Source organism: Rhineura floridana, chromosome 1 (genome assembly GCF_030035675.1).
Source record: "Rhineura floridana isolate rRhiFlo1 chromosome 1, rRhiFlo1.hap2, whole genome shotgun sequence".
Classification (NCBI taxonomy): Eukaryota; Metazoa; Chordata; class Lepidosauria; order Squamata; family Rhineuridae; genus Rhineura; species Rhineura floridana.
The window spans coordinates 22,922,182-22,946,632 of NC_084480.1; the positions used below are offsets into that span (position 1 = coordinate 22,922,182).

Genomic DNA, 24,451 nt, shown 5'->3' on the forward strand with positions numbered 1-24,451 from the left:
ACACGGTCTCAGTTTAAAAGGCTTGTTGAAAGAGGAAGGTCTTCAATAGGCACTGAAAAGATAGAGAAGGTGCCTGTCTAATATTTAAGGGGAAGAAATTCCACAGGGTAAGTGCTGCCACACTACAGGTCCATTTCCTATGTTGTGCAGAACAGGGCAAGGCATTTGTGTTATAACCCACACTTGAGGAACAGCACATAAATGTGCCAGCTTTTGGGGATAGTTTTAATAACTGCTTGCCTCATTTCCATGCGAACAAGCCTCCCACCAGAGCCACCCTTTTCATTGAGACATGTGGAAGGAGTCATTTTTAGCTAATCCCTTAATCCACTTTAGTACTTTTCTAATTAAAGCACACCCAATTTCTTACCCAAAAAAAAGTACAGGATGTTCAGTAATCCAAGCTTATCACTTGTTAATCAGCATGCTATAAGACAACATCTTGGAGAAGGCTGTCATAAAATGGTTTTGATTTGCTTAAACATACTGATCTGGCCTCCCTATCTTCATTTTAAACGCAGTGCAATAACCTCTGCCTGTCTAGGTTGACATCTACCATATATAGCACTGGGCTAGACAGACTAATGGTCTGAAAAAAGCAGCTTAATGTGGAACGTACTCCTCACATTTGTATCTCATACACTGAATGCTGCCACTAACAAAGAGGGCATTGCTAATTTGGCTACCACTTTTGAAATTTGCAGAAATAATTGACTCCTACAAAAGAGTGGGGGACCTTTTCCAAACTGAGGGTCACATTCCCTCATGGCCAACCTTCCAGGGGTCATATAGCAGAGGCAGAGTGGGCAGCATAGATGCGACTCTTATCTTTGTACACTAGGCTACATTCCTGCCTCCGGAAAGCCAGGTTTCTGTACACCCACATTACAACATGTCTCTGTCCAGGCAAGAAGCACTGTTACAATTCAAGGACATTCCAGCCATGCAAAAGCACCCAAGGACAGCCAGTGAGAAGCATGGCCTGGGGAGAGTCACAAGGGATGGACAAAGAGATCTGAAGATTTCATTCAGCTCACAGGCTGCAGATTCCACTGCTGACCTACATCTTGAAGGCTTTTGTGGCGACTTGGGACAAACAAATTAAATATTATTATTATATTTTACTTTTTATGCAGATAATTCAACACCTAATATGAAGACTATGCTAAGGATCTTGCTTCCCCTTCCCACCGCCAATAAATCTTTGCCAAATTAAAATGTCAACAAAATTTGCTAAAAATATGTATTTTATTCAAATACATTTCCAATTTCCTTAAGTGCTTGAATTTTGAGACAACAGGACAGCTTTTCTTTTTAGCATACAGGAGTTGACAATACAAGTTATCTTCAGCAGCGTTTCCATAAAACAGTAGATTTCACCTACAGAAGGTGGCCTGTACAGTCAGAGCATTCTGCACTTACTTGAACTTTCCCCATCACATTACCGTGTGCAACAGTGATTAATATAGCACCAATTGGATGCGAGTTGCTTTTTAAATTGGGTTTGAACGTTCATAATATATTCTGCAGTCTAAGAAATAGTATATACACCAATCAGAAATGCAAACACAAATATCCTTTTAGAAAATGTGCTTGCATTAGACTACATGCCAGAACAAGGAGAAGTATGACTGAGACGAAAATGTGCTTGATCTATATCCCATTGAACTTCAAGTGGGACTAAGTTCATTTTGAAGTAAGCGTGCCAGGCAGGTGTGCAGAAGTGGCAAGGATTATCTAGCAAATTGCTACTTTTTTGTTGTTGCTAGAGCAAAGTCAAGATGCATCAGTTTGGAACACCACCTTGTGAAAGGGGGTTTATTTTGGGCGCCTTTTTACTCCCCATTCAAGACAAAGGTCAAAATGCTGCAGCTTTAAAAAAAAAAAAGGAAAAAAGCATTGCTCTGGTATTAATCGCCAGGCTACATGTTACTTCAAGTTCTGGTTTTATCCCATCTGGACACAAGATTACAACACCACCGGTTGCTTCAATATTTTAATTCTCAAATTGAATGCATCACAGCTGGGAGTCACATTATATTGAAACAAGAAACAGATGCAATGTACAAGCAGATTCTCATTTCTTTAGCTATACTTTAAAAAGAAACATTCCACTGGAATAAGTTCTTTCAGCATAAAAAGCACTGAAAAGTCTTTCTGCAGTAGAAGCTGTACCTCCTTTGGTGCTGGTGGGAGCAAACCTTGAGAAGATCACACTTTTTAAAAATGGTAGTTTTCATGTATTCATTTAGTCCAAGGCACCTGTAAAAATACTTGCTGGTGTGAATCTGAGCAGGCTCAATGCCCTCTTGTATGGTTTTGGTTGGCTTAAAGCGATGCTGCTGTTTATATGTCTTTGTTTGCAAATTGTGTATTGAAGTTTTGAGCAGCAGGCTGTTCAACAAGCTGTAAATAAAAACTTGATAAGAAACCGCTACCATTTACAATTCATCACATAATGCTGCCAATGTCATGACAGAGAGAAGGGAGGTTATATTTGAGAAGGAGAGTACTATTGCATAGATTTGTTCAATTCTTCAAAGTTGACATGGGTAATGCCTTTAACACATGTAATACTGAATATGGTAGACTGTTGCTGCCTTTTGGGAAAAAATATGTTCAGGTCGGTTCCGAAACTGTTCTTCTGTTTGCAGCCTTCTGTGAAAGGAAGGGAAATTTTGCCAATCCCTCGTTCACTCTGCTGCCTGTAGTGCCTATCTCCCCACCCCTGCCCCCCCAAAAAACCTCCTCCAGAAGGTTGGGAAATCCTCCAGAAAAGTGTGGGAAGTGATGTAAAGGGAGAAAGGGGAAATTTGCAAAAATCACCCCCTTGCCCTTCTGTAGACAGCAACTTCTGCTGGATCAAAGACCTTACCACAACTAGAATAGGATTGGTCACAATTCTCAGTTTAAAGTCCAGTATTGTTAGAAATACAGTAATTTAAAGGATATTAGAGGTCTACAATTTCTCCTGGCCATTTAAAAATAACTTGAAGGCAACATGGGCAAATTATAAGATGTAAACAAGGCAGAATAAATCCATATTTTCCTTTGGCGGGATTCCCAAATAATGTTTACACAATAAGGCTGAGAGGCACAAAATACTTTAGGTGCATTATAAACAAGACTGCTTTAGTAAAAATAGAAAGTATTAACTATGTGTCAGCATGTAAGAACACAGTTATTGTGTATGCACAATGCTCCCAGGTGAAGACATGCAACAGTTTGGAGAACAATCTGAAGGGGCCACTGCAAGATCTGCATGGTTTTCAATACTGCTCAGTGACTATTTTAAAAGGAGACCATCACAATATCATGTGCTTTGAATGAGATGATTTTTTAGAAGTCATGCAAGCTAAGTTCTCTTCGCTGAAGAGAGGTTAAAGAATACTTTTACGAAAGTATGGTCGGTGTCAGAAGAACTGTACCAAAACATGCTTGAAAGGACCACAATTTTCAGTAGATTCATTTTCTCTGGTTGTCTCCTCACAAGAAAATTCTACCCAGCATTGGTTCATGGGGTCATTGTTCTAGAGACTTCTTAATTAAATGCCTCCACTGATCACTATCTCTGCACAGTGCAACATACTAGGCTGATATTGTCCACACTATGAAAGAAAGTTTTGCAACCTCTTTCCATAAAACAGAAGCGGAATGCAATTTTAAGTTTTCCAACCCCAAATAATTCTGATATGTAACAAATATTTTACAGCATGTACTCCTGTTCCCTCCCCCCCTCCCTCAAATCGGATAATGTAATCATCAGTGTGAACAGGACCATGGCTCCAGTTCTGCCTGGGAAGTATCCTGACATCAGAGTTAAGGGGCTTATTTCAGCTTCTATTGGAAACCCAAGGCCTCATTTCTGCTTCAGCATTATTGCCAATTTTACATTTTATCTGGAATTCAGTGTATTCAGTAAAACACTCAATTTAAAATATTGAAGCATTTTAAACACTAAAGCTTCCCTCATTTGCAACTCATGTAAAAGTCTGGATGCACACACTGAATGCACACTGACTGGCCATCAAAAGAACTTCTTAGCTGCCGCTTCTTGCTGACTCCTGCATACAGAACCAAAAAAAAAAAAGGGGGGGGGGAAGAGAAATCAATTAGCTAAGCTGAACACAGGATGCTTTTTGCTAGTTTTTCAAGTATACAAGTTACGCACTGAACCAAAAATTAAATTGGCACACCCTTCCTCCAAATCCCTCTCCTATCCTTAACTTCCTAGTCTTCTTGTTGCCTGAATTAAGGTAGGTACAAATTCCATACTTATTAGAATGTTCACACAATATGACATAACTTGATCTTTCTTTATTTTAACAGATCTACCTATAATTGTCCGTGCATTGCCTCTGAATTCAGAATTTGAATTCAGAGCAGAAGCGCAAAGATCCGCCAGAGTGTTATGGCACCAGTTTGAGTTCCCTCTTTTATGGGTTAAGTCAAGAACCAGACTCTTTGCAAAATAGGCATGAACTACCTCCAGCTTAATCTGAAAAAATTAAGGCATCTCTTCAGACCTGCAGGCCAAGTGCAGGTAGGTCAAGACCCATTTTCAAGTTGGTTTCAAAATAAAATTTGTGGAAACGTGGCCATTTCCCACTAACATCTTGGGTTTTTTAAGAGCAAACTAGTTGTCACGCTATAGCTGTAAGTAGAGACTGTTTTTCTGTTGCAGAGCATCCTTGGAAAGTGGAACTTTCCAGCAGAGGAGGGATATGTGTGAACGTGTGCTGGGAGGGGTGGTGCTGGAGGTTGTGTTAACTCTTCCTCTGCCAGCCATTTTTCTCCTGAAACACCCCAGCTGCCATGCAACATGTTGTTTAGACCTTAAGACTCTTATCCACTCATGCTCTACAGCACTTGGCAGTTTCGGCAAACATAATCTCTGTGTTATGTTGCGTACCCTCAGAATCAGGCCTGCAAAGCCATTTGAAGTGGCCCACCAACCTCCATCTTCCTCCCCATTGCAGCAGTCGACTGGGAGAGCCTCTCGTTTCCTCCCTATGCAAGTAAATGGAGGGATCACACCATTAACTTGCATGGGAAGTGGCAGGAAAGGGCACACCTCAGAAAGAGTTGGTGATGGAGAAATCTCACACCCCCTTCCAGTAAGGGCCCTGTTAGTCCAAGGGTCTGTGATGGGATTGAGGTTCTCCACCATCCCAGCCATTGGCTATAGCCTGTTCCTGCCTCCCCCCCCACAAGTATGAATGGTGAAGGTCTATGTGTGGTTTAGTGGGGTATGTGTGGGAAAACAGTGGCAGGTTCAGTGGCTACTTTGGCCTCCATCACTGCTGGCATGTGGCCCTCAGAGAGTTGGCCAATCCTCAATGCAGCTCTCAGGCCAAACAGTGTTGCCATCCTTGCCCCAGGGCAAGAAAAAGTATAGGCAGTGCCAGTCTTAAATTCTGACATGAAAGATCAAAGCAATTGCTTCTTTGTTTTGAGGCAGCTTACTTTGAACTTTTGGGAACCCTTGATTTTGAGAGGTGTGTTATTTGCAGCAGCTATGCTTGTGTTGCAGATGAGATGTCATTTCCTCTTTCCTCAACCTGAAGATTCCAACAGTGGACACCTTTGCATATTTTTATTCTTTACTACAGAATTGGTTTATATTTTCTGATATAGGCAGACTGGGGGAAAAGATAAACAAGACTCCTGAAATATGGAAACACAAATATTATGTAATACTAAGGAGCCTGGAAATGAGGGCCACGGAGAGGATCTGTGCACACACAAACTGAAGACTTCTTACTATCTGAAGTCCCGCTCAGGACGTCAACACTTGCCAAAAAAAGTTTCTAAACATTTATGAGCAATCATGAGAACAGAAACTCTTCTTTAAACATTGTAAAGTCAGGAATCCACTCAGGTATGATTGCTGCTCGTAAGTGCACCTTTAAACCTGGCAAAAGCCCACTCCTGTCAAAGCTCTGGAGACGTATGGGGCTCTCCTTGACATCACAGTGAGCTTCAGAGAGATTTCAAAAGCAGCAAGAGGTGCCTCACTTTCAGAGTTTCTGAAACTCAGCAGAACTTTAGGATGATCTGTCTTCTCATTGAGCTCATAACTGGGGGAATATGGGCTTGCCCCCTGCAGTTGTGCTGGACGTCTGAGGAACTCCCAGCACTAACAAAACTCACTGTAACATTGCAGAGAAGACCTGGAGGGCAAGGTTGAAAGAGGCAAGTTTGGCTGGCTACTGTGGAGCTACAGCACTGATGACAGGGCAAACCAGCCCTCTATCTCATTGACTGGGAGAGCCTATTGGTTCAGAGCAGAGATGCTTCTACACATCCCTTCCTGCAGTTACTAGTGCCTGCTTGGGGTGGGCAGGATTGTTTTACCCTTTTGAGCTACTGGTTCAATATGATTCTGGCACCATGTCATCAGTGATGTTTGCGAAATACATTTCAAAAAGTCACTTACCTATACATGATGTAACCAATGAACAGTAATGTTTGGACTACTACAAATATAAGGAAGTGTGTTGTTGATAAACATGACGGAAACTGTGGCAACTCTGGGCATTTGGGTTTTTCATTTGATGGCTAGAAAGCAAGATAGTAGAGAACAATTTTTCAGCAAGTGTAATAAGCAGGAATATACTCAAATATGCATTCTTTGTTTTGGTAGGGAAGGTTTCCTCAGTCTGCTGAAGAAAAGCCAAGTAACACTTAAAGCTGCAGTGCAGTATATGCAGATGCACAGGAGGGAGCCAGCCTTAAAACAGGCAGAGAGATTCTGGGCACCGTTACAGTACTGACTTCTGGGTTTGGGCATAACATTCTCTCCTCCTCACTATTGCTGCCAGATGCGGCTGTTTCTCCGGTTATCTGTTATCTCCTTGCTCACTGGGAAATAGGCAAGAGAGCAGGCCTGTGATAGATAACATCTTTTCACAGCCACAGTTTGCTCCTTGGGGGGGGGGCATGGGCAAACAAAGCAACAGGAAGCCAAAAGGAAGGAGCAACAGGGAACCAGGGGGCCTTGGCAGTGTGCCTTCTGCAGAGGTGTGAGCGTGGGCAGATGTCCAATTATGCCAACACACGACACTATTCAAGGGTGGTTATATGTGCTGGCAAATGTTGCCGTTTGGATTTTTAGCCTCCGATCTCAAAATGACTCAAGACAGCCCTACCACAGGAAAGCAGTGAATATCTAAAAATTGTTTTAAAATAAAAGTTTAGCAAAGCCTGCGATGCCTCAAGTATCTGATGTTATATACTCAATTACATCCCCACTGACCCTTTCAAGAAATATGCAAAAATGACTGGATAAGAAACCAGGTGAAAAAAAGCAGACAGGCATAGTCATTTTATGCATGCTTACTTGGAAGCCTAAATGAGATTAATGGAAATTGCTTCTAGGTAAAAGTGTGTACAGGCTCAATGCCCAAGTCTGCAGATCAGCTGAAACACAATGAAGCCATTTATCAAATGGCCTGAATAATTGCCACATGAAAGGTAGCTCTGCTAAAAGAACTAGTCAAGTCACATTAACTTCTGCTCTCCCTGTGCCAACTCAATGTATGCTTCAGGAGGATTTATTAGCAGTTTTCTGCTAAAGTTACATCCTGGAATCAAGACTGGATTAGGGACTGTGTTGAGTTGTCCCTCTAAAGGCAAAATCCAATTTATGTCCTGAATGCATTGATCCTCATCTCGACTTTCCAAAAGACAGAAACATCTGTACCAAGTGCTTCTGTGTGGATGATTTTGAGGACAGCTATATAGATCTCATGGAAGATTTAGGACAGGCTGCAGAATCTGCCTTTCATATGAGTTACCGGCATATCCAAATGGCTTCCACATGTTTAAAGCATGCTAACATCATCAGACAGTATGGATGAAGGTCAAATAATCCCTTGTCAATGCTAAGAATGACCAACAGGTATACATTTGTGTATGGCAAGAGGTTTTCCCAACCTTTTTTCAGGTCATTGGTGCATGTGACAAATGGACAGCGTACCCCCACAAAAATTGGGCCCGGAGATAATTATTTGGTTACCCTCACATAAATACCAATTGTGATGCTAGTTTTATCTGACTGGCTTAAGTGAAAGAGTTAATTTGTCCAAGACATGTCTTGCAGGGCTATGCACAAAAATATCTGCCTTGGAACTTGCCTCAGTGGCTCAGGTGAGGGTTGCCTCAGCTTAATCTAACATGATCCGAGGTGAAGCATGGCCTTCTCTTGCTTCCCATAGCATCAGATGTCTTCCCCAATGACTTACAATGGGAAAATCATGAACACCTGTATACTTTTTTTTATTCTTTAGCAGAATTGGATAAAATCGGCAGGCATAGTAGCCCTTTTGAGATAATTAAACCCTGTCTAAGTTCAGAAAAATAGGTGTAGGGCATTTTGTACTAGACACTTTTAGATTTGTGAGGCATGCTTTAAAGGTTTGATTCCTTGTGGTCTTATGGGCCATTTGCACGATTAGCATGATATACAAGGTAGAAGTGTCCCTAGGTATATTTCAGAAAAATAGGTGCACGTGTTAAGAAAATATCATAAAAGCATTGTTTTCTGCTCAATTTGCACCAAAGTCAAAGTCTTTCTACATTCTTCCCAAAGCTGATTGGAAATAAAAGGAAAGCCCTAGTAAAATCATTCTCAAAGGTAACCTAGAGATGCCACTCATAGAACACCCCATTTTGGATCCTTGGAGCCAATCTGCTTTGCCTCAGATCCAAGCCTCTTCAGATTCCGAGGCGGTCCAAATCTGAGGCAGGACCTTTGTCCAAGTCAAATGCACAGCCCTAACATTTTGCCAGCCCTTTTCAAGATTACAACACTCCCTTGGTGGCAGCATGCAGACCTAAGTGGAGCAAACAGCTTGAAGGTGCAACACAGACTGCCGTACCACGTTCCTCTGGACTAGATGTTCAATGTCTCTTTTCACTACATGGAGATGCTCCTTGATATCATTGAAGTGCTGGGTTGTTTCATAGATTCCACCAGCAGAACCAGGATGCTGAATGCTGCTGGCTAGCCTCAGTGTTTCGCCCATAGAGTTTCTGAAAAGAGAAAAATCCATTCTCAGTGGTGGTATTTCCCCTCCCAAACAGAGGTTCTTTATCTTTACTACAGTAAGTAATTAAGTATCAAAAGCTTCTTAAGCCTGCCCATGACTGCAAGGCTAACAAAGGCAAACAGCTCTCCTAGCACCATTCGTTTTGTCCACTACCTAATAGGGCCAAGGACAAGAGGGGGAGCAGAGGGCCAAGCCAAGAGTTGCTTTCCCCCAGCAGCAAGCACTCTGTTCAAATCATCCTCTTATCTACCTCAGATGCTTATTCTCACGTAGAGAGCTAAGCTGCAGCAAATGGGAGTGAGAAGCTCAGGGCCAAATTCTACCAGGACCACCACTGCTGCCAAACCTGATGAAAACGTGGTTGAAGGATCCTTTTGCCTATGCCGCCTGTGCAAACCTCACTGGCTGATCAAGACTGCTCAATTCAAGATCCAGTTTAAAAGTCAGTTGCCATCCAGGGGTGCACACAAAGCCTCTTGTGTTGACTGGGTGTAGAAAGATTTGGTCAAACACCTGCTCCACATCAAGGTATACTAGAACAGGTGTTAGAAAAGACCTCAAACCAGCCCATATCATCTGCATCTCTAACACAGGAATGGGGACACTCCAGATGTTGTTGGAGTCCAGCACCGAGATTAGCGTGTCCAACGGTCAGGAATGACGCAAGTTCAAGTTCAGCAACATCTAGAGGAGCACAGGTTCTCCATCCCTGCTCTAGCAGGACACAATTCACTTTTGAGAGCTACAGCTTTAAAAACAGATAGCTTTCCCGGAGTACAGTCATAGCCTAACCAAATTGGCTTCATTCACCACCCACCCACCTTCTAATCTGCTGAATTCTATCAGCTCTCTTCCAGTGCAATCCTACAGATGTCTGTTCAGAAGTCCCAGTGAGCTCAATGGGGCTTACTCCTAGGTAAGTGGATTACAGTCTTGATCAGAAGGCACAGTTGATTGGGAGGTATAAAAAGGCCTAAATAAAATAAAATTAAATCACTCTTAAGTTTTCAAAATTCTTTTGTCCTACAAATGACCATGTAGCTGTGGAATGAATGTTCCAGTGTAAGCTTTGAACTACCGAGCTCTGAACAAAAAATATTTTGTAGTATCTCAAGGCTTATACTGAACCAAAGTATCCCAAAGCTTTAGATAATGTCATAACTAAAGAAGCTACAATCTGTCTAAAGCAATAAAATATGCTTTAGGGATAACTGAAGATTTAAAGCCATGGCCCATGATTACCTTTGTGACAAATTTCATTTCCCACATGCATCAGTGCAATACACAGAATTATCTTGGAATACATTCCATTTTTCCTGTTACAGGAAAGAAAATTAAAGCCATAAAAAGTGCAGATGCTGTAACGTGATATTAGACATCTAAACTGATTGGATAAGGGAGGCAAGCATGTTCTTTAATCAATATGTTCATAGAAGTTTTTCTTGTTGCAATGCCTCTTTCCAGTTGCAGACAGGATTAATGTCTACAGCTACATAACATCATATGAATGATAATCCCTTTCATTGTTAACAGAATAATCAAAGTCTATGTCCTGAATGTGCTTCTATTAATTTACTTGAACATTTACATTTTCTTGGACAAAAGATTTTACAGCAACTCTCCGTTCAGCAACTTAGTCTGCTCTCTTTAGTAAAGCTCTTTATTCAGCCGTATAGTAAAAGTGATTGCAACTTTTAAGTAATTAGCATGGATTGAAATCACTGCTTTGTGTAAACATCCAAATGTACTACAAAGCTTAGCTTCATTTAAGTATTGCTCTGTGCTGAAGTTATATTCAACATAAATGCTTCATGCTTTAAGCAAGCATTAAGATACAACAATCTCAGCTGTTACCAGTTGTGTAAGATTTAAATTTGCAGAACATTGATCTGATCTGCCTCTTGAACCCTCCTAGAGTCCAGAACCTTATGTGTAGAACATGGGTTGGGAACTATGATCCCCCAGATGTTGCTGGACTCCAGCTTCCATCAGCCCCAGCCAGCATAGTCAATATTCAGGGCCACAGGTTCAGAGGAAGCTCTGGCATAGCAAATAGGATTTAACTTTTTTTTTGGGGGGGGGGGCTCAAACCTGATTTAGCCACCAAGATCACTAGATGAAAAATTTCTCTTGGTCTCATTTACTCCACACTATTATTCCAAAGGTAGGTGTTTACTTGCCATAAGTACATATAGTTCAGGAACAATATTTGTTTCATACTTAACAGGAAATTCCCAAACTAAAAATATGTTCTAAGATTAAAATCAAGTACCTCATCTTCTTGTCAGCTACCAAGACTAAAACTTTGAAATATAACCACTTGAGATAAGGCAGTAAAAATGTAAATGTTATGGATCAAAAATCCCAGTAAGCAATGGGCCACTTTCTCTGTTCAAAAGGGAGGTGGACCAATCTCTTCTACTGGCTACCTATGCCAGAAGTCTTTTCTAATGAAGAGATTGGGAAATATACAAATCTTGATATGAAAATTACATGGACAAGCAAGTCTTTTCCCTCTGGTGATGAGCGCAAAGGCGGGGATGTTTATTTGTTTTTGTTCTTGATCCACAAGACATTCTTTAATCTCAAGATGAAAATATTAAGATGAAGTTGCACAAAACCTTTCTTAATAAGTAGTCACTGAAAGGGCAGGCTTCTGATGTTAAGAAGGAAATTTAAATTACCTGTCCAGTATAAAGACTTGTCAAGAATATTAAAACGAAAGCTGTCCCCAGAAAACAAGGGTGAATATAGAAGTACATTCTATAATCTTTATTCTATAAAAGCTGACCTACTTAAGTACACTAAAGGAGACATCCTTGAACTATTAATTCACTAATAGGCAAAAACCCTTGGGTTTAAGAACATACCTATAGTCAACAGATATCAAACTTTAAAAAGCAGGGAAATTGGGCAGCTATCGTGAATGCACTATACCTGACCTCCTCTCTATTGTACTGCCCTACAATTAGCACGGAAGAATTTGGTAAGACGTGCCTCTGAACATACGGTGAGTGGTGGCAACACCTGCCACCTCCAAAGAATTACATTTTTGTATGTTTGTTGGTGTTCTCCTTACTTTGCTTCTTTTCTGTGTTACTACTGTTTCTACAGAGATTCTAAACTAGAAAATTGTATTTCTCTCACTATTCATCTCAGAAATCTGTGTCAAATTTATTTTTATTAATTTCAAAGCCTTTTTATTGGTCGATGTCATATGATGGTGAAGACAGCCTTTTTGTGTTTCAAACTGGAGGTTATGCTCTATTTCTATTTTGGGTGCATTAACAGTTGGATCTGAAACCACAGTTTGATGTAGAATCACACTGATTACACTATGTTGCTACTTAAGCAATGACTGTAGCTGTTGGAAAAACACAAACTTGGCCTGCCCAAGATGCATGTTTTCAGCCTGCTATGCTTAAACTATTCCACTTAAGGAAAGGAGGGCATGGCCAACTAAAAACATAGAGCACACCTAGAATTTTGCTAGAATATATTTCACCTCCCACTGTTTTAACTTGTGCAAACTGAGAAGCTCATGTCCATTGGAGATTATTCTGCAGAACAGTCAGTGCCATTATTCCACAATTGTTTTGGGGGCTTTTTTAAATGTTTCAAAGTGTTGCTGTACTTCACATATTCACAGAAACAGAAGCAAAAGAGAATGGTTTACTATAGGAAGGAAATGGACTGCCTTCAAGTCAATTGCGATTTATGGCGACCCTATGAATAGGGTTTCATGGTTTTACCATTACCTTCCTCTGAGGCTGAGAGGCAGTGACTGGCCCAAGGTCACCCAGTGAGCTTCATGGCTATGTGGGGATTCAAACCCTGGTCTCCCAGGGCGTAGTCCAACACCACACTGGCTCTCAATATACTATTTTAGTACTCAATACTATTATAATAGAGTAGGGCCCCACTCATACAGCAGGTTACGTTCCAGGCCCCCGCCAAAAACCAAAAACTGCCAGAAAGTGGGGCCCTACTGTATTCCAGCTGACAGTGATCAGTTGTAGCGCGCGGCCTCCCCGCACTGATCAGCTCTAGCACACAAGCTCCCTGCACTACAGCTGATCGCACGCTACAGCTCATCAGCCAGAGCACAGGGAGCTCGCACACTACAGCTGATCGCTGTCATCTGGAGCTCCCCACACTACAGCTGATTGCCCCGCTGGCGCTGCCATATTAGCAGAATGCCGAAAAGCGGGGCCCTACTGTACTCAATATACTACTATACATTACTACAGGAAATGTCATAAAATTGCAAAGTAAATCAAACATATATAAAGTGACTACATGAACGATATCAACTGTTTTAATATTGTTGCTTCCTCCCTGCTAAAACAAGATCAGCACAGCACATTGTTTCTGTTATCTAGGCTGATTGCAGGTGTTGCTACCACTCACAATATGCTCAGAGGCACATGTTACCAAATTCTTCCAAGCTGCACAGGAAGTGGACTGAACTGTGAAAGACCAACCCAAATTGTGTATGTAATTTGACAAATTTGTAGGGCAGTACAATATCTCAGACAGGTCAGGTCTGCTGCTCCCCCGGTGCATTCACCATAGCTGCCCAATTTCCCAGCTTTTAAAAGTTTGATAGAAATATCTGTTGGCTATAGGTAAGTTCTTAAACCGCAAGGTTTTTTGCCTATTAGTGAATTTCTCTGCTTTTTAATCCGGGAGGTAACAAATGGGATCCTGTGCAAGTTTGCTGAGAACGGATTGATCATTTGCATGCTTATTGAATTTAGTGGGATTTATTCCCATGCAATCATAGCTAGGATAGCTAAAACTGACCATGGGAGAGGAGGAGGGGGAAGGGACAGTAGAGGGAAGGAGGAAGGGGAGAGAGGGGAGTAAGAGGAGAAGGAGGGAATTGGAAGGGGAGGAGGGAAGGGGGAGGGAATTGGAAGGGGAGGAGGGAAGGGGGAGGGAAGAGGCAATAGGGAGGTGATGGGAGGGAGGGGGAGGGGAGGGCAGGTTTGATTGTTTGCATGCTTATTGAGTTCAATGGGATTTACTCCCGTGCAATCATGCTTGAAAATGAAATGGACTGCCTTCAACTCGATTCTGACTTATGGCGACCCTATGAACAGGGTTTTCATGGTAAGCGGTATTCAGAGGTGGTTTACCACTGCCTTCCTCTGAGGCTAAGGCAGTGACTGGCCCAAGGTCACCCAGTGAGCTTCATGGCTGTGTGGGGATTCAAACCCTGGTCTCCCAGGTCATAGTCCTAGGACAGGTAAAATTGGCCTAGGGGGAGGGGAAGGTGGAGGAGGGGGAAGGAGGGGACTGGAGGGGGAGATGGGGAGGGGATAGGAAGGAGGAGGGCAGGTTTGGTCATTTGTATGCTTTTTCAGTTCAGTGGGATTTACTCCTGTGCAATCATGCTTAGAATAGGTGAAACTGACCTAGGGGAGGAACAGAGAGGGGAGGAGAAGGGCAGAAAGGGGGAGGAAGGGGGAGGGAGGAGATTGGATGGGTGGGCACTGGGCAGAGGGGAAGATTGTGAACAGTATCATTCTTTTTTCAGGGTTTCTACAGCAGGCACATGTAGCCTCGCACCCAAATTTAAACCAAAGCTATCCCTGGCCACATCCTCACCAGGCCTTTATTTCACTTTGGACAGTCATGGCTTCTTTCAAAGAATACTGGGAAGTGTAGTTAGTGAAGGGTGCTGAGAGTTGCTAGGAGATGCCCTGTTTCCCTCACAGAGCTTCAATCAGAGTTGCTGACTGTTAAACCCCTCTGGCCACTGGAGCTCTATCAGGGGAATAGGAGTCTCCTCTCAGCACCCTTCACAAAGTACACTTTCCAGGATCCTTTGGGGGAAGCCATGACTGTCTAAAGTGAAATAAATGTCTGGAGTGGATGTGGCCCCCTGATTAGCCAAGCCAAGCAGCTGTGAGTATGGCTTTTAGAACACTGACAGTTAGTTCTTACTGAGCATGCCTGACATTATCATTCAGTTCAATGTTAAATTTTTTAAATTAAAAATCAGCCAGGCATTTTTTTTAACTTTTATAAACTGCAGAACATGAAGGTCAGACTATGGGGCAAGGTCAGTAATAGGATTACACATACTCTGTGAACATGGCTGATTTTTAATTAATTTCAACAAATTATGAGAACTCTGACAGAAAAAAGTCCAACAGTGGTCTGGGTTTTCTCTCTCTCTCTTTTTACACCTTGAACTCTTGATTCTTGTGTATCACCATGAATATTGAGAGGATTGTTAACCAAGCGTTTCTGAGTTCAGGACTATAAGTTTTGTAAGGTTTTGTTTTGAAATGAGCTTATGGGAAGCATCAGAATGGCATGAGGGTATTTTCAATTTAACATTGTAGAATGCGAAAAATCCATGCTGGCTATAGTATACAGCCACTCTTGAACATTTCTTACAGTATACAGCCCAAGAACATTTCTTACAAAATATATTCTCTCCCCACTCCTCCCATTTTAAGAACTGAATACAGGGGAAACACAACAAGCTCGCAGCCATTCTGAGCCTAAGCTCCTTGCTGTGAGCAGCCTCCACCAATGCAGCTGTCAGAAAATAACTGCTTGGGTAGGTGCTCACCCTGTCCCCAGGAACGTGCGCCTGCACTTGGTCCTTCCCCTTTTGGAAGTAAGGGGCGAGCACCAGCTTCCTGGCTGAAGCTTTACAGTGGGGTAACCAACTTGGTGCCCTCTTTGAACTACTAATTCCAAGCATCCCTGACCATTGGTCATGCTGGCTGATGGGGGTTGGGAGTTCAGCAATATCTGGAGGGCACCAAGCCAGACACCCTTGGTTTAGAATGCTTCCTATGTGGAACTATACAGAGGCCACAAACAGTAGCAGATGAGAACCACCTTTTGTTCAGCAAAGTAGGTGGGACTCATTCAGATGCTCTTCTATAACCATCAACCCCAAAGCCCTCTTTTTGCACCAGTGAAAGATATTCACAATGCTGCTGCCAAAACTGTTGGTTTTGCAGGCTCACATCTGGTACCTCTACTGCTGTGTCCCAGAGAATTTACCTGATTTCAGTTTACCTAAACATGTGCTATTTAAATGGTAAACTCTACAATCTTACTGAAGCATGTTTGCTAGCATTTTAAGAGTGCCCTGGTAGTCTGTAATAACATACAACTCTATATTGTATAAAATGCTTAAACAGAAGAAATGATGAACAGAAAGAATATAGATAGAATGGAGTCATATAAAAATAAAAAGTTATGAAGCTTGATAGGCAGCATAAAAATACTTTCAAGTCAGGGCTAGTCAATGCAGTGCCCTCCAGATGATGTTGGACTACGACTCCCATCAACCCCAGCCAAACATCTGGAGAGCATCAGCTTGGCTACCCCTCCTTTAAGTATATATATAAAAAATTAGCAAGTCTAGCAAAAATTCTTATACCCATAGATAAAACTTTATGGAGTGACTTTATGGAAGATGTATCTCTTGATTTCATTGCCCTATTTTTTCTGCAGTTCATTCAAAATTCCTCAATCCGGTTCTTGAGGGGGAGAGGTAGTCAGTTTGAAATGCAGAAAATCTATTTTCTGTTCACTTCTTGCAATAAGGTGACCTTGTGGCAGTATTCACCTTGGCAGCTTCTAAAGGGGAAGTACTTCCACTGCCCTCAGAAGCTAATGAGGGTGGTGTCCCAGGAGAGGGCATTTTCTGTTGCAGCCCCTAAGCTGTGGAACTCCCTCCTTAAGAGGTGCATCTGGCAACTTAGCTATACAGCATATGGCAAACTATGAAGATATACCTTTTTACCCTTGCCTTTGATACTTTAAATGTATATTTTTAGGACCCACCCTATTTTTTGTGATGCTGTGCTTTTAGTTGCTTTTAATGAGGTATTTTAAACAACTGTAACCCGCCCAGGGACCTCAGAGTGTAAGACAGGTAATAAATTAAAATAATAATAGTAATTTCCTACCTTCTCAGTATATGATAAATAAGCTAGATTTTATTGCTATTGTGCATATTTTGTTTTAGCATAATTACTACTTTCTTTCTTCTCTGGTGACTCATGGTTGCAACAACAAAGATTAACTGACCAAAGATAACATTTAGCTGTTTCTCAAGTATGTTATGAAGAGTAAGGAAATTGATGTCACCCTGTTTATCTATATAGTTCCCACCAGAACATCAGTTCTGTATCTACCCCAGACAATATGAAACCTGAAGCAGAAACAAACTGGGGTTGTTATATCCTTCCGCACATGTGTGTGTGTGTTCATTCTCTTACTTCATTTCATTGACTTGTCTCAGAACCTCCTCTTGAGTTCTCACGACATTCTCAAGCCCTTGTTGGGAGACCTTAAGTGTGAAAAAGAAAAGACACAAACCCAAGAGCGTTAGTGAAGAACAACATGGAGAATGGAGTCACATATTGTCAGCAGTGCACTTTGCTACCTGCCCTTGCTGGCCTGGGACACCAGCTCCTCTTTTGGAAATCTCTTCTGTCACCGCAGAGACATATCTCCTCTGCTCATCCAGAATCATGTCCAACTGTCTGTTGAGTTGCTTTATTTCAAGATGAATCCGATTTTGGCCTTCAAAGATTTGCCTAAGCTCACGATCGCTCACTGTCTCGTAGAGATCATCCGCTTAATAAAGAAACAAACAAACAAACAGAAAGGTCATTCTAGTTATACATTATCAAAGGGTCACAACTACAGCTATCACTTTCCCTTTCAAACCATTTCCAAAGAATTTTTCTCTACCCAAGTACTAGATAGAATTCCTAGTATTCCAATAGTATTTTACACATTTTCTTCCCACTTCATAAGAATAACTACTATTTAGAAGGCAAGGTGGAGAGGACACACCGAATGGGATGTTTTCCCAACAGCAAAGAAGTTTCTTCCAAATTTTTAATATTATATAGCACTCCAAAAAACCATTAGCCATATACGTTGGACAAGAGAGGGAATAAAACCACCTACTGGGGCAAGGGATGCCACAGGGACACGATCAACTCTATCTGGACTCCAAATGAAGGAAATATGCAAAATTTTGTTCACTGCAAAATGAAGCAATGTAACTGGACACCTCTTCAAATTTCATACAGCTCCATGTGTGATAACTCTGGAGCTACAGCAATTTCAACCCAATTTTCATGCAGACAATGGCCTGGTCTGTAAATCACATTAAATCATAGTTAAAATCATTTAAAGTAAATTAAATCATAAGTCATAATCAACTTGAAGGCACATAACAAAAAAAAATTAAATCACAGGGACGTTATTCTTCTCTGCTGTTCTCCAAATCCAGCTTGTGGCTTGTTCCCTCCAAACCAACCATGAGTGGAAGCCAAGGTTTGTTCTTGGCTTCTGCTCATGGTCGGTCTGGAGAGAAACAAGCATCAAACCCAGATTAGATGACACACGCCAGTCTATGGCTTGCTTCCTAGCAGCAGCAGAAGTGAAATTAAGTGCCCGAGATTTCACCAGCACACTGCTTGTTCACATTAAACCATAGTTTACTTTAACTATGGTTTACTGTGATGTGTGAACCAAGCCACTATAGCAGAGAATCATGTTTTTTTAAAAAACAAATCAAGATTAATGCATCACTAAGAAGGCAAATGCTGAACTTGAGTCATGCCTCTTCCCCCATCAAACCAGCCACTTACTAGGCTGCCCTTGCATGTCAGGATGCTCCTTCTGAAACTCCTCCTTCTTTTTGTCCAGCTCTTGTTGGAAATGCTGAAACTCTTCTTGGTATTTCTCTTTATCCTTTTCAGGAATTTCGGTATCAGGGGGAGGCTATAAAATCAAGTTAAGAGAAAATTATTTAGAATGACATCCTAAATAATTTCTGGCAAGATGTTTGGTACTTTGCTCTCCGAGCTACACACCCCTACCACTGATTGCCAGAAAAGTCAGTGTCTGTTCACATGTTTTTCTTATAAACTAAGAAATCTCCAACATATCACTTCCCTCTGGTTTGTTCTCACATGCTAATACACAACCATGGATTAATCAGCAATCCACACAAATGCACTTACCATCATTTAATCATGCCAATTGTGTGGACAGAAGGCGCATGTAGGAGACCATATCCTTAAAACACTGCATCATATCAGTTCAGAGCAGGTGCCACACCCAGTTTTGCATCCCGTTCTCATGAGCATTGCTCTGGGCAAGCAATTCCATCCCAACTACAAAGGACTCTATGCATGCATTAGAGCTCTGGATTCGTGCAACTGTGTTTTTCAAACCTCCCAAAGTGTGTGTTTTTGTCCAGGCCAAATCAAAACTCTAGAAACCTTGGGAAAAGGATTTCCAAACCAGCATGCCACCAGCTATTACTTGGAATCCATCATATTCATGAATATGATATTTAAGTCTTGTCGTCAGTGACATGCAACTAAAAAATTATGGACAGCTTCCCAATTCATTAAAGCTTAAGGACATCCATCTTAAAGAACCAATGTGAAAGTGACTTCCCAACTAAAATATGTCACCTTTACAGCAATGCTTTCCTCCTTACCCAAAGATTCAGCATCAATGACTGAAAGTAAAATTTAAAGTAATACATTAGAATTGAACCACAAATAGGCAAATAAAGCCTACTGCAAGGAGATGGCTCTCAAAATCCCAACTTATGTTTTTTAAAAAAGCATCCCCAGTTGCAAACAAAACATTCAACTTTTGTTCCTTTAAATATTGGGAAATGATCACTCTGCACACTGAGTGAAGTATTATCCACTGCTGGCATGAAACGGAAAAACTCACTTCCCACAAAGCCCCCCTGAGCACGCACACACACATCTCATGGGATGGAGTTTTTATTGTCCAAGGATACCTACCGCTACTTTGCCAGGCTCTGTCAACTGGAAAGTCAGGAAAGATAAGACATCATGGTCATCTGGACAAAAAAAAAAAGCACCCCAAACATATTAGCTCCAATTGTTCCAGCACAGTAGAATGAAGTCAATATAAAGGAAAGTCCTTCCTTCATCGGACCCATGGCACATCCAGCAGCACTGCACATTCAGACTGCTGGGATGCATGTGCATATATGTATTGAGGGCTTCAGCATCAGCATTTGGCATGGTGGAGTAAGTGCTAGAGCCCCATGGTGGAGTATACCACCACTGTATTTTTAAAAAATACTTTAAAGACCCAACAGTAAGCAGGGAAGTGGTGGCCCAGGCCGCTACATTTAGGGTAGAGGCCCAGAGGCACTGGGGGAAGAGGGAAAGCCACCCAGCCCAGAGCTTCTCCACTCAATACTGGGCCCAACCTTAAAAGATGGCATGGATGGCAGGTGCCATCTGGTTGTGTGGACAGGGAAGCAGGCCCTCTCAAATCTGGTGCCAGGTTTGTGTATAACCACCACACTTACCACAACTGCTGCAGACACCAGTACAGGGTCAGCAAGCACAGTGCCCTCTGGATTTTCTTGGACTACAGCTCTTAGAATCCTTAGCTGGTGGCCATGCTGACTAGAGTTAGTGGGAGTTATAGTTCACAGAACATCTGGAGGGAACCACCTGCACTACTGCAATACATCAACCTCAGTGACCATGGCCAATGGTCAGGCACAAAGAGAGTGGTAGTCCAATGACATCTGGAGGACCATGGGTTCTCCACCCACGTCAAGCACACCATGGAGCATGACAGTGCTTCCCTATGATGCATGCCCTACATCACTGGGAGTATGAGTACATATTCCAATCGTGGGAGAAAGGGCAATCATGTAGGCATTTCTGGTTTGAATACTCACATATTGCACCCAGTAGCATAGAATCACACACCACTGAGTGAGGGGAGAAAAGTGGGAGTAGAGCCTTTCACATCTACAACCTATGCCCCTTCCATGAGGGAGAAAGTTTAGGACTTGGGGGGGAAAAAACTCTGCATAAACTGGTCATGTGAATTTGTCCCCGGCTACATTGGGCAAGGGTGACAGAGAAGTTTGACAGAACTATACAGCTTTAATAAATTATAAATGAAGTTTCTAGATTTGCTAGGTGCTACCATCCAGTGGGAAGACAGACCCAGTCCTCAGAGTAGGTGATTTTAAGTATGCATTCACTGCACATTTAAAAAGGGCAGTGTGGTATAATTGTTAGAATGTTGGATTAAGACTTGAAGGACCAAGGTTCAAATCCCCACTCAGCCATGAAGCTAGCTGGGTGACCTTGGGCCTTACCTCACAGCGTTGTTGTGAGAATAAGATGGGGAGGGAGAGAAGCATGTACCTTACCTTGAGCTCCTGAGACAGAAAAGTAATTCACTAATAGGCAAAAAAAACCCTTGCGGTTTAAGAACGTACCTACAGCCAACAGATATTTCTATCAAACTTTAAAAAGCAAGGAAATTGGGCAGTTATATGAATGCACCAGGGGAGCAGGAGACCTGACCTCCTCTCTGACATATTGTACTGCCCTACAAATTTGTCAAAATGCAAACACAATTTGGGTTAATAACAGTAACAAGTCCAACAGGGGTCTGGATTTTCCCCCACTCATTTTACATTTTGACCTCTCAATTCTCTGAGCGTTTTGTGTATCGCCATGAAAACTTAGAGAGTTGTTAAGGAAGCATTTCTGAGTTCAGGACTGTAATATTTGTGAGGTTTTGTTTTGAAATGAGCTTATGGGAAGCAGTAGAAAGGCATGGGGGTATTTTTAATTTAACATGCGGAATGCAAAAAATCCATGCTTGCTATAGTATACAGCCACTCTTGTGGCTGTATAATAAATTAATATTTAATAAATAAAAGCTAAACAAACTCTTGGGCATGCAGAACTTATTGTGTTTTGGATCCCCGCCACGGTGTTAATTCCAGTAGTTCAGTCCATGTTTAACCAGCACAGCCATTGGCTGAAATAATAACACTATGGCTGGGATCCAAAGCACAACTAGTCCTGCATACATAAGAAAGTTTTCGGATTGCCATTTCCTCAAACAGCAACCCTGTGCCACATGGCAAAATGATTTTGAAGCCTATATAAAGGGAACTTTTGGTGGTAACTAACTCATAATTTATTATGTACGTGTTTGATTTTATTTTTGTAAGCCGCCCTGAGTGCCCTATTATAGAGTAGAAGTGCGGGATAGAAATATTTTAAAACAAATAAATAAATTAAAAAAATAAAACAAGGAACTTACAAGCACATCCCAGGGAGCCTCCTTAAAGTTAAGACCTGCATCCTATTACCTTGTGCAGAGTGTTATACATATGCCTTCTTCCTGGAGCTGATGCTATTGATTCCTTCCTCTCAATCTTGAAGAAAAGCTCACAAAGGAGTCACTCCCCCCTTCCAACATGGAACTGGTATGTACAAGTGCCAAGAACCAAAAGCCATTCAACTGAAATGAACACAACGACTTGAACTTGTATGCCCTTGTCCGTTTAATTCCTTCCTTCCGCAGCCTTCCAAAAATCTAGTGCGAGTTATGGTTGTGGCTTCTCCTTTTACTAAGTTTGCAGACATTCCACATTTTATCAAACATTAATTAATAGTTGTCATGCCAGCTTGATCCCCTTAATTATTTTCCTGGGTCACTTGTAGCAAACAGTTAAACTTTTTGTATATTTTCCCATCTCGGTGACCTGGTGATTTTACAGCCCAGCTGTATCAGCTTGCAGCAATTTGGCACCTCTCTATCAGTAAGAGGGGCCTGGTTCCGCCAAGGCCGTAAAACTCCTTCGGCTTGTTATGAGAAACCAAGAGGAACGGCGCCAGGTGCTGTGGGAACATCATTTCATCATTCCTTTGATGAAAATGTTAATTAAGTGATTGTCTTCGGCTGAGGCAGGAATTTTCTCCATAAGAGGAGGCCTCGGACTCTGGGCTGTGTTCCACTTGTGGGCACCACCTTGCTTATGGTGATGCTCTGCGGTGGCTCCATTATCCAACCTGACTGGCAGACCCTGAGGGGAAGAACGCTAACTTCAGAAAGATCTGAAGCTTTGTAAGTATAGCTGAGGCAGTTAGCTTTGTTATTTTTATTTTGTGCCCAGAACCTTTTGTAGACTGTTTTGTTATATACCTTGCCCCTTTGGGTGTATGGTCCTAGGATTTGATTTGCTGCTCAAAAATCATTTGTATGTACCTTTTTATCTTTTGTACCCTTTTATCCCTTTTCTTATTTTTTTCTTTTAATAAACTTTACTTATTTTAAAGCAACGTGTGTTTATTCCAGAGAAGGGGCTCAGTTCCTAATTTCAGTCCTGGCTACTTGACCAAACTACCGTGTACTAGAGGAACGTTTTCACCTAAGGCTTCTGAAGGGGCCAGGAGGGTATCTAGCCTCTGGTCCTGAGAGGCTCAGGTGTTCAGTGGGCTCTGGGGGTCCCTTCACCCCAGAGTAGTTAACCAATAGAAGGGTGGTGGCAGTACTACCGTGCAGGGTTGGTGTAAGCATACACAACCTTAGCATACCAGGATTGCTAGGATCAATTGCCCGAGGCTGGGGATTGATTCCTGGGACAGTAAAAGTAGGAGGAGTGGAACTCCCTGCTTTCACTACAATAGTAATATTAATTAATATATTAATATAAATATTAATTAATATTAATTTACCCCAGACAATTTTTGCTAAAAAGGAAAGGAAGTACTAAAAATCACCTGCAAGTCCACCAGTTGCTGCAGAGATCCCAAAGTATCCCTGTGAAGGAAGCACCATATCTTCCACCTTGGCACAAAACTCATAATCGTCTCTGTCTGGAGTAAAGCCATTGTTGATCAACACCTAAAGAAAAGGAGATGTGAAGTTGGGAAGCTGCCTTATACAGAGTTAGGCTGATAATCTTTCTAGCCCAAATATGTCTGCCTGGAGGGCCAGAAACACTACAAAGCTTTCCCCCAGTCTTACCATCTGAGACGCTAAATGTATGTCCATTACAGACATAATTCCTCCATTACTCACTCTTAAACATATGGCACTATACGACTGTGGCACCAGAGGCCAACCAGCTTGTTCCTACATCTTAATGTCTCTGTAAATTCTGTGATAAAATTGTAGTTTAAAACATTATCTAAGTTTCCATTAATTTGCAGCATCAACATAATGTGCTACTTCAAAGCTCTAGTGCAGCCTATTTGTTGAAAACTCCACATCATAAACCTAGAGGCATGATCAATTATAAGAACATGGAGCTTTTTCCTTAAATTGTTCTGCAAGATGTGATAAGCCAGACTAGCAGAAAGCAAACTAATGGAATACAAACTCTGATAGTACAAACTACTTGGCCCCTTCTAACATCGACACATCTCACTTTCATAACAATCTTTTCCAGCTTTTATAGCTATAAGAAAGCATGCAGGACCAGAGATTCCAGCGTTAAGAAGAACAGAGAGAAGAGTATACAGGCGGGCCCAGCTTATACGGCAGGTTCCGTTCCAGACCCCCACCGTAAAGCGGAA

The 24,451-nt window shown here is 41.8% G+C and overlaps 1 protein-coding gene across 2 annotated transcripts in view; it reads right to left on the bottom strand.

The window, feature by feature from the left end:
• Positions 1 to 1,229: 1,229 nt before the first annotated feature.
• Positions 1,230 to 24,451, bottom strand: part of LMAN1 (lectin, mannose binding 1) — a 31,409-nt gene continuing 8,187 nt past the window's right edge. The window contains exons 6-14 of one of the 2 annotated variants that reach the window (XM_061615600.1): positions 23,654 to 23,777; positions 19,880 to 19,938; positions 19,561 to 19,581; positions 18,701 to 18,833; positions 17,479 to 17,672; positions 17,312 to 17,382; positions 8,883 to 9,036; positions 6,440 to 6,561; positions 1,230 to 4,064 (exon numbers count right to left, since the gene is read on the bottom strand). In XM_061615600.1, the coding sequence (XP_061471584.1) occupies positions 4,028 to 4,064; positions 6,440 to 6,561; positions 8,883 to 9,036; positions 17,312 to 17,382; positions 17,479 to 17,672; positions 18,701 to 18,833; positions 19,561 to 19,581; positions 19,880 to 19,938; positions 23,654 to 23,777 (915 nt within the window). In that variant the 3' untranslated portion in view covers positions 1,230 to 4,027. The remainder of the gene's footprint in view (positions 4,065 to 6,439; positions 6,562 to 8,882; positions 9,037 to 17,311; positions 17,383 to 17,478; positions 17,673 to 18,700; positions 18,834 to 19,560; positions 19,582 to 19,879; positions 19,939 to 23,653; positions 23,778 to 24,451) is intronic. The other variant, XM_061615610.1, reaches the window with a different exon arrangement.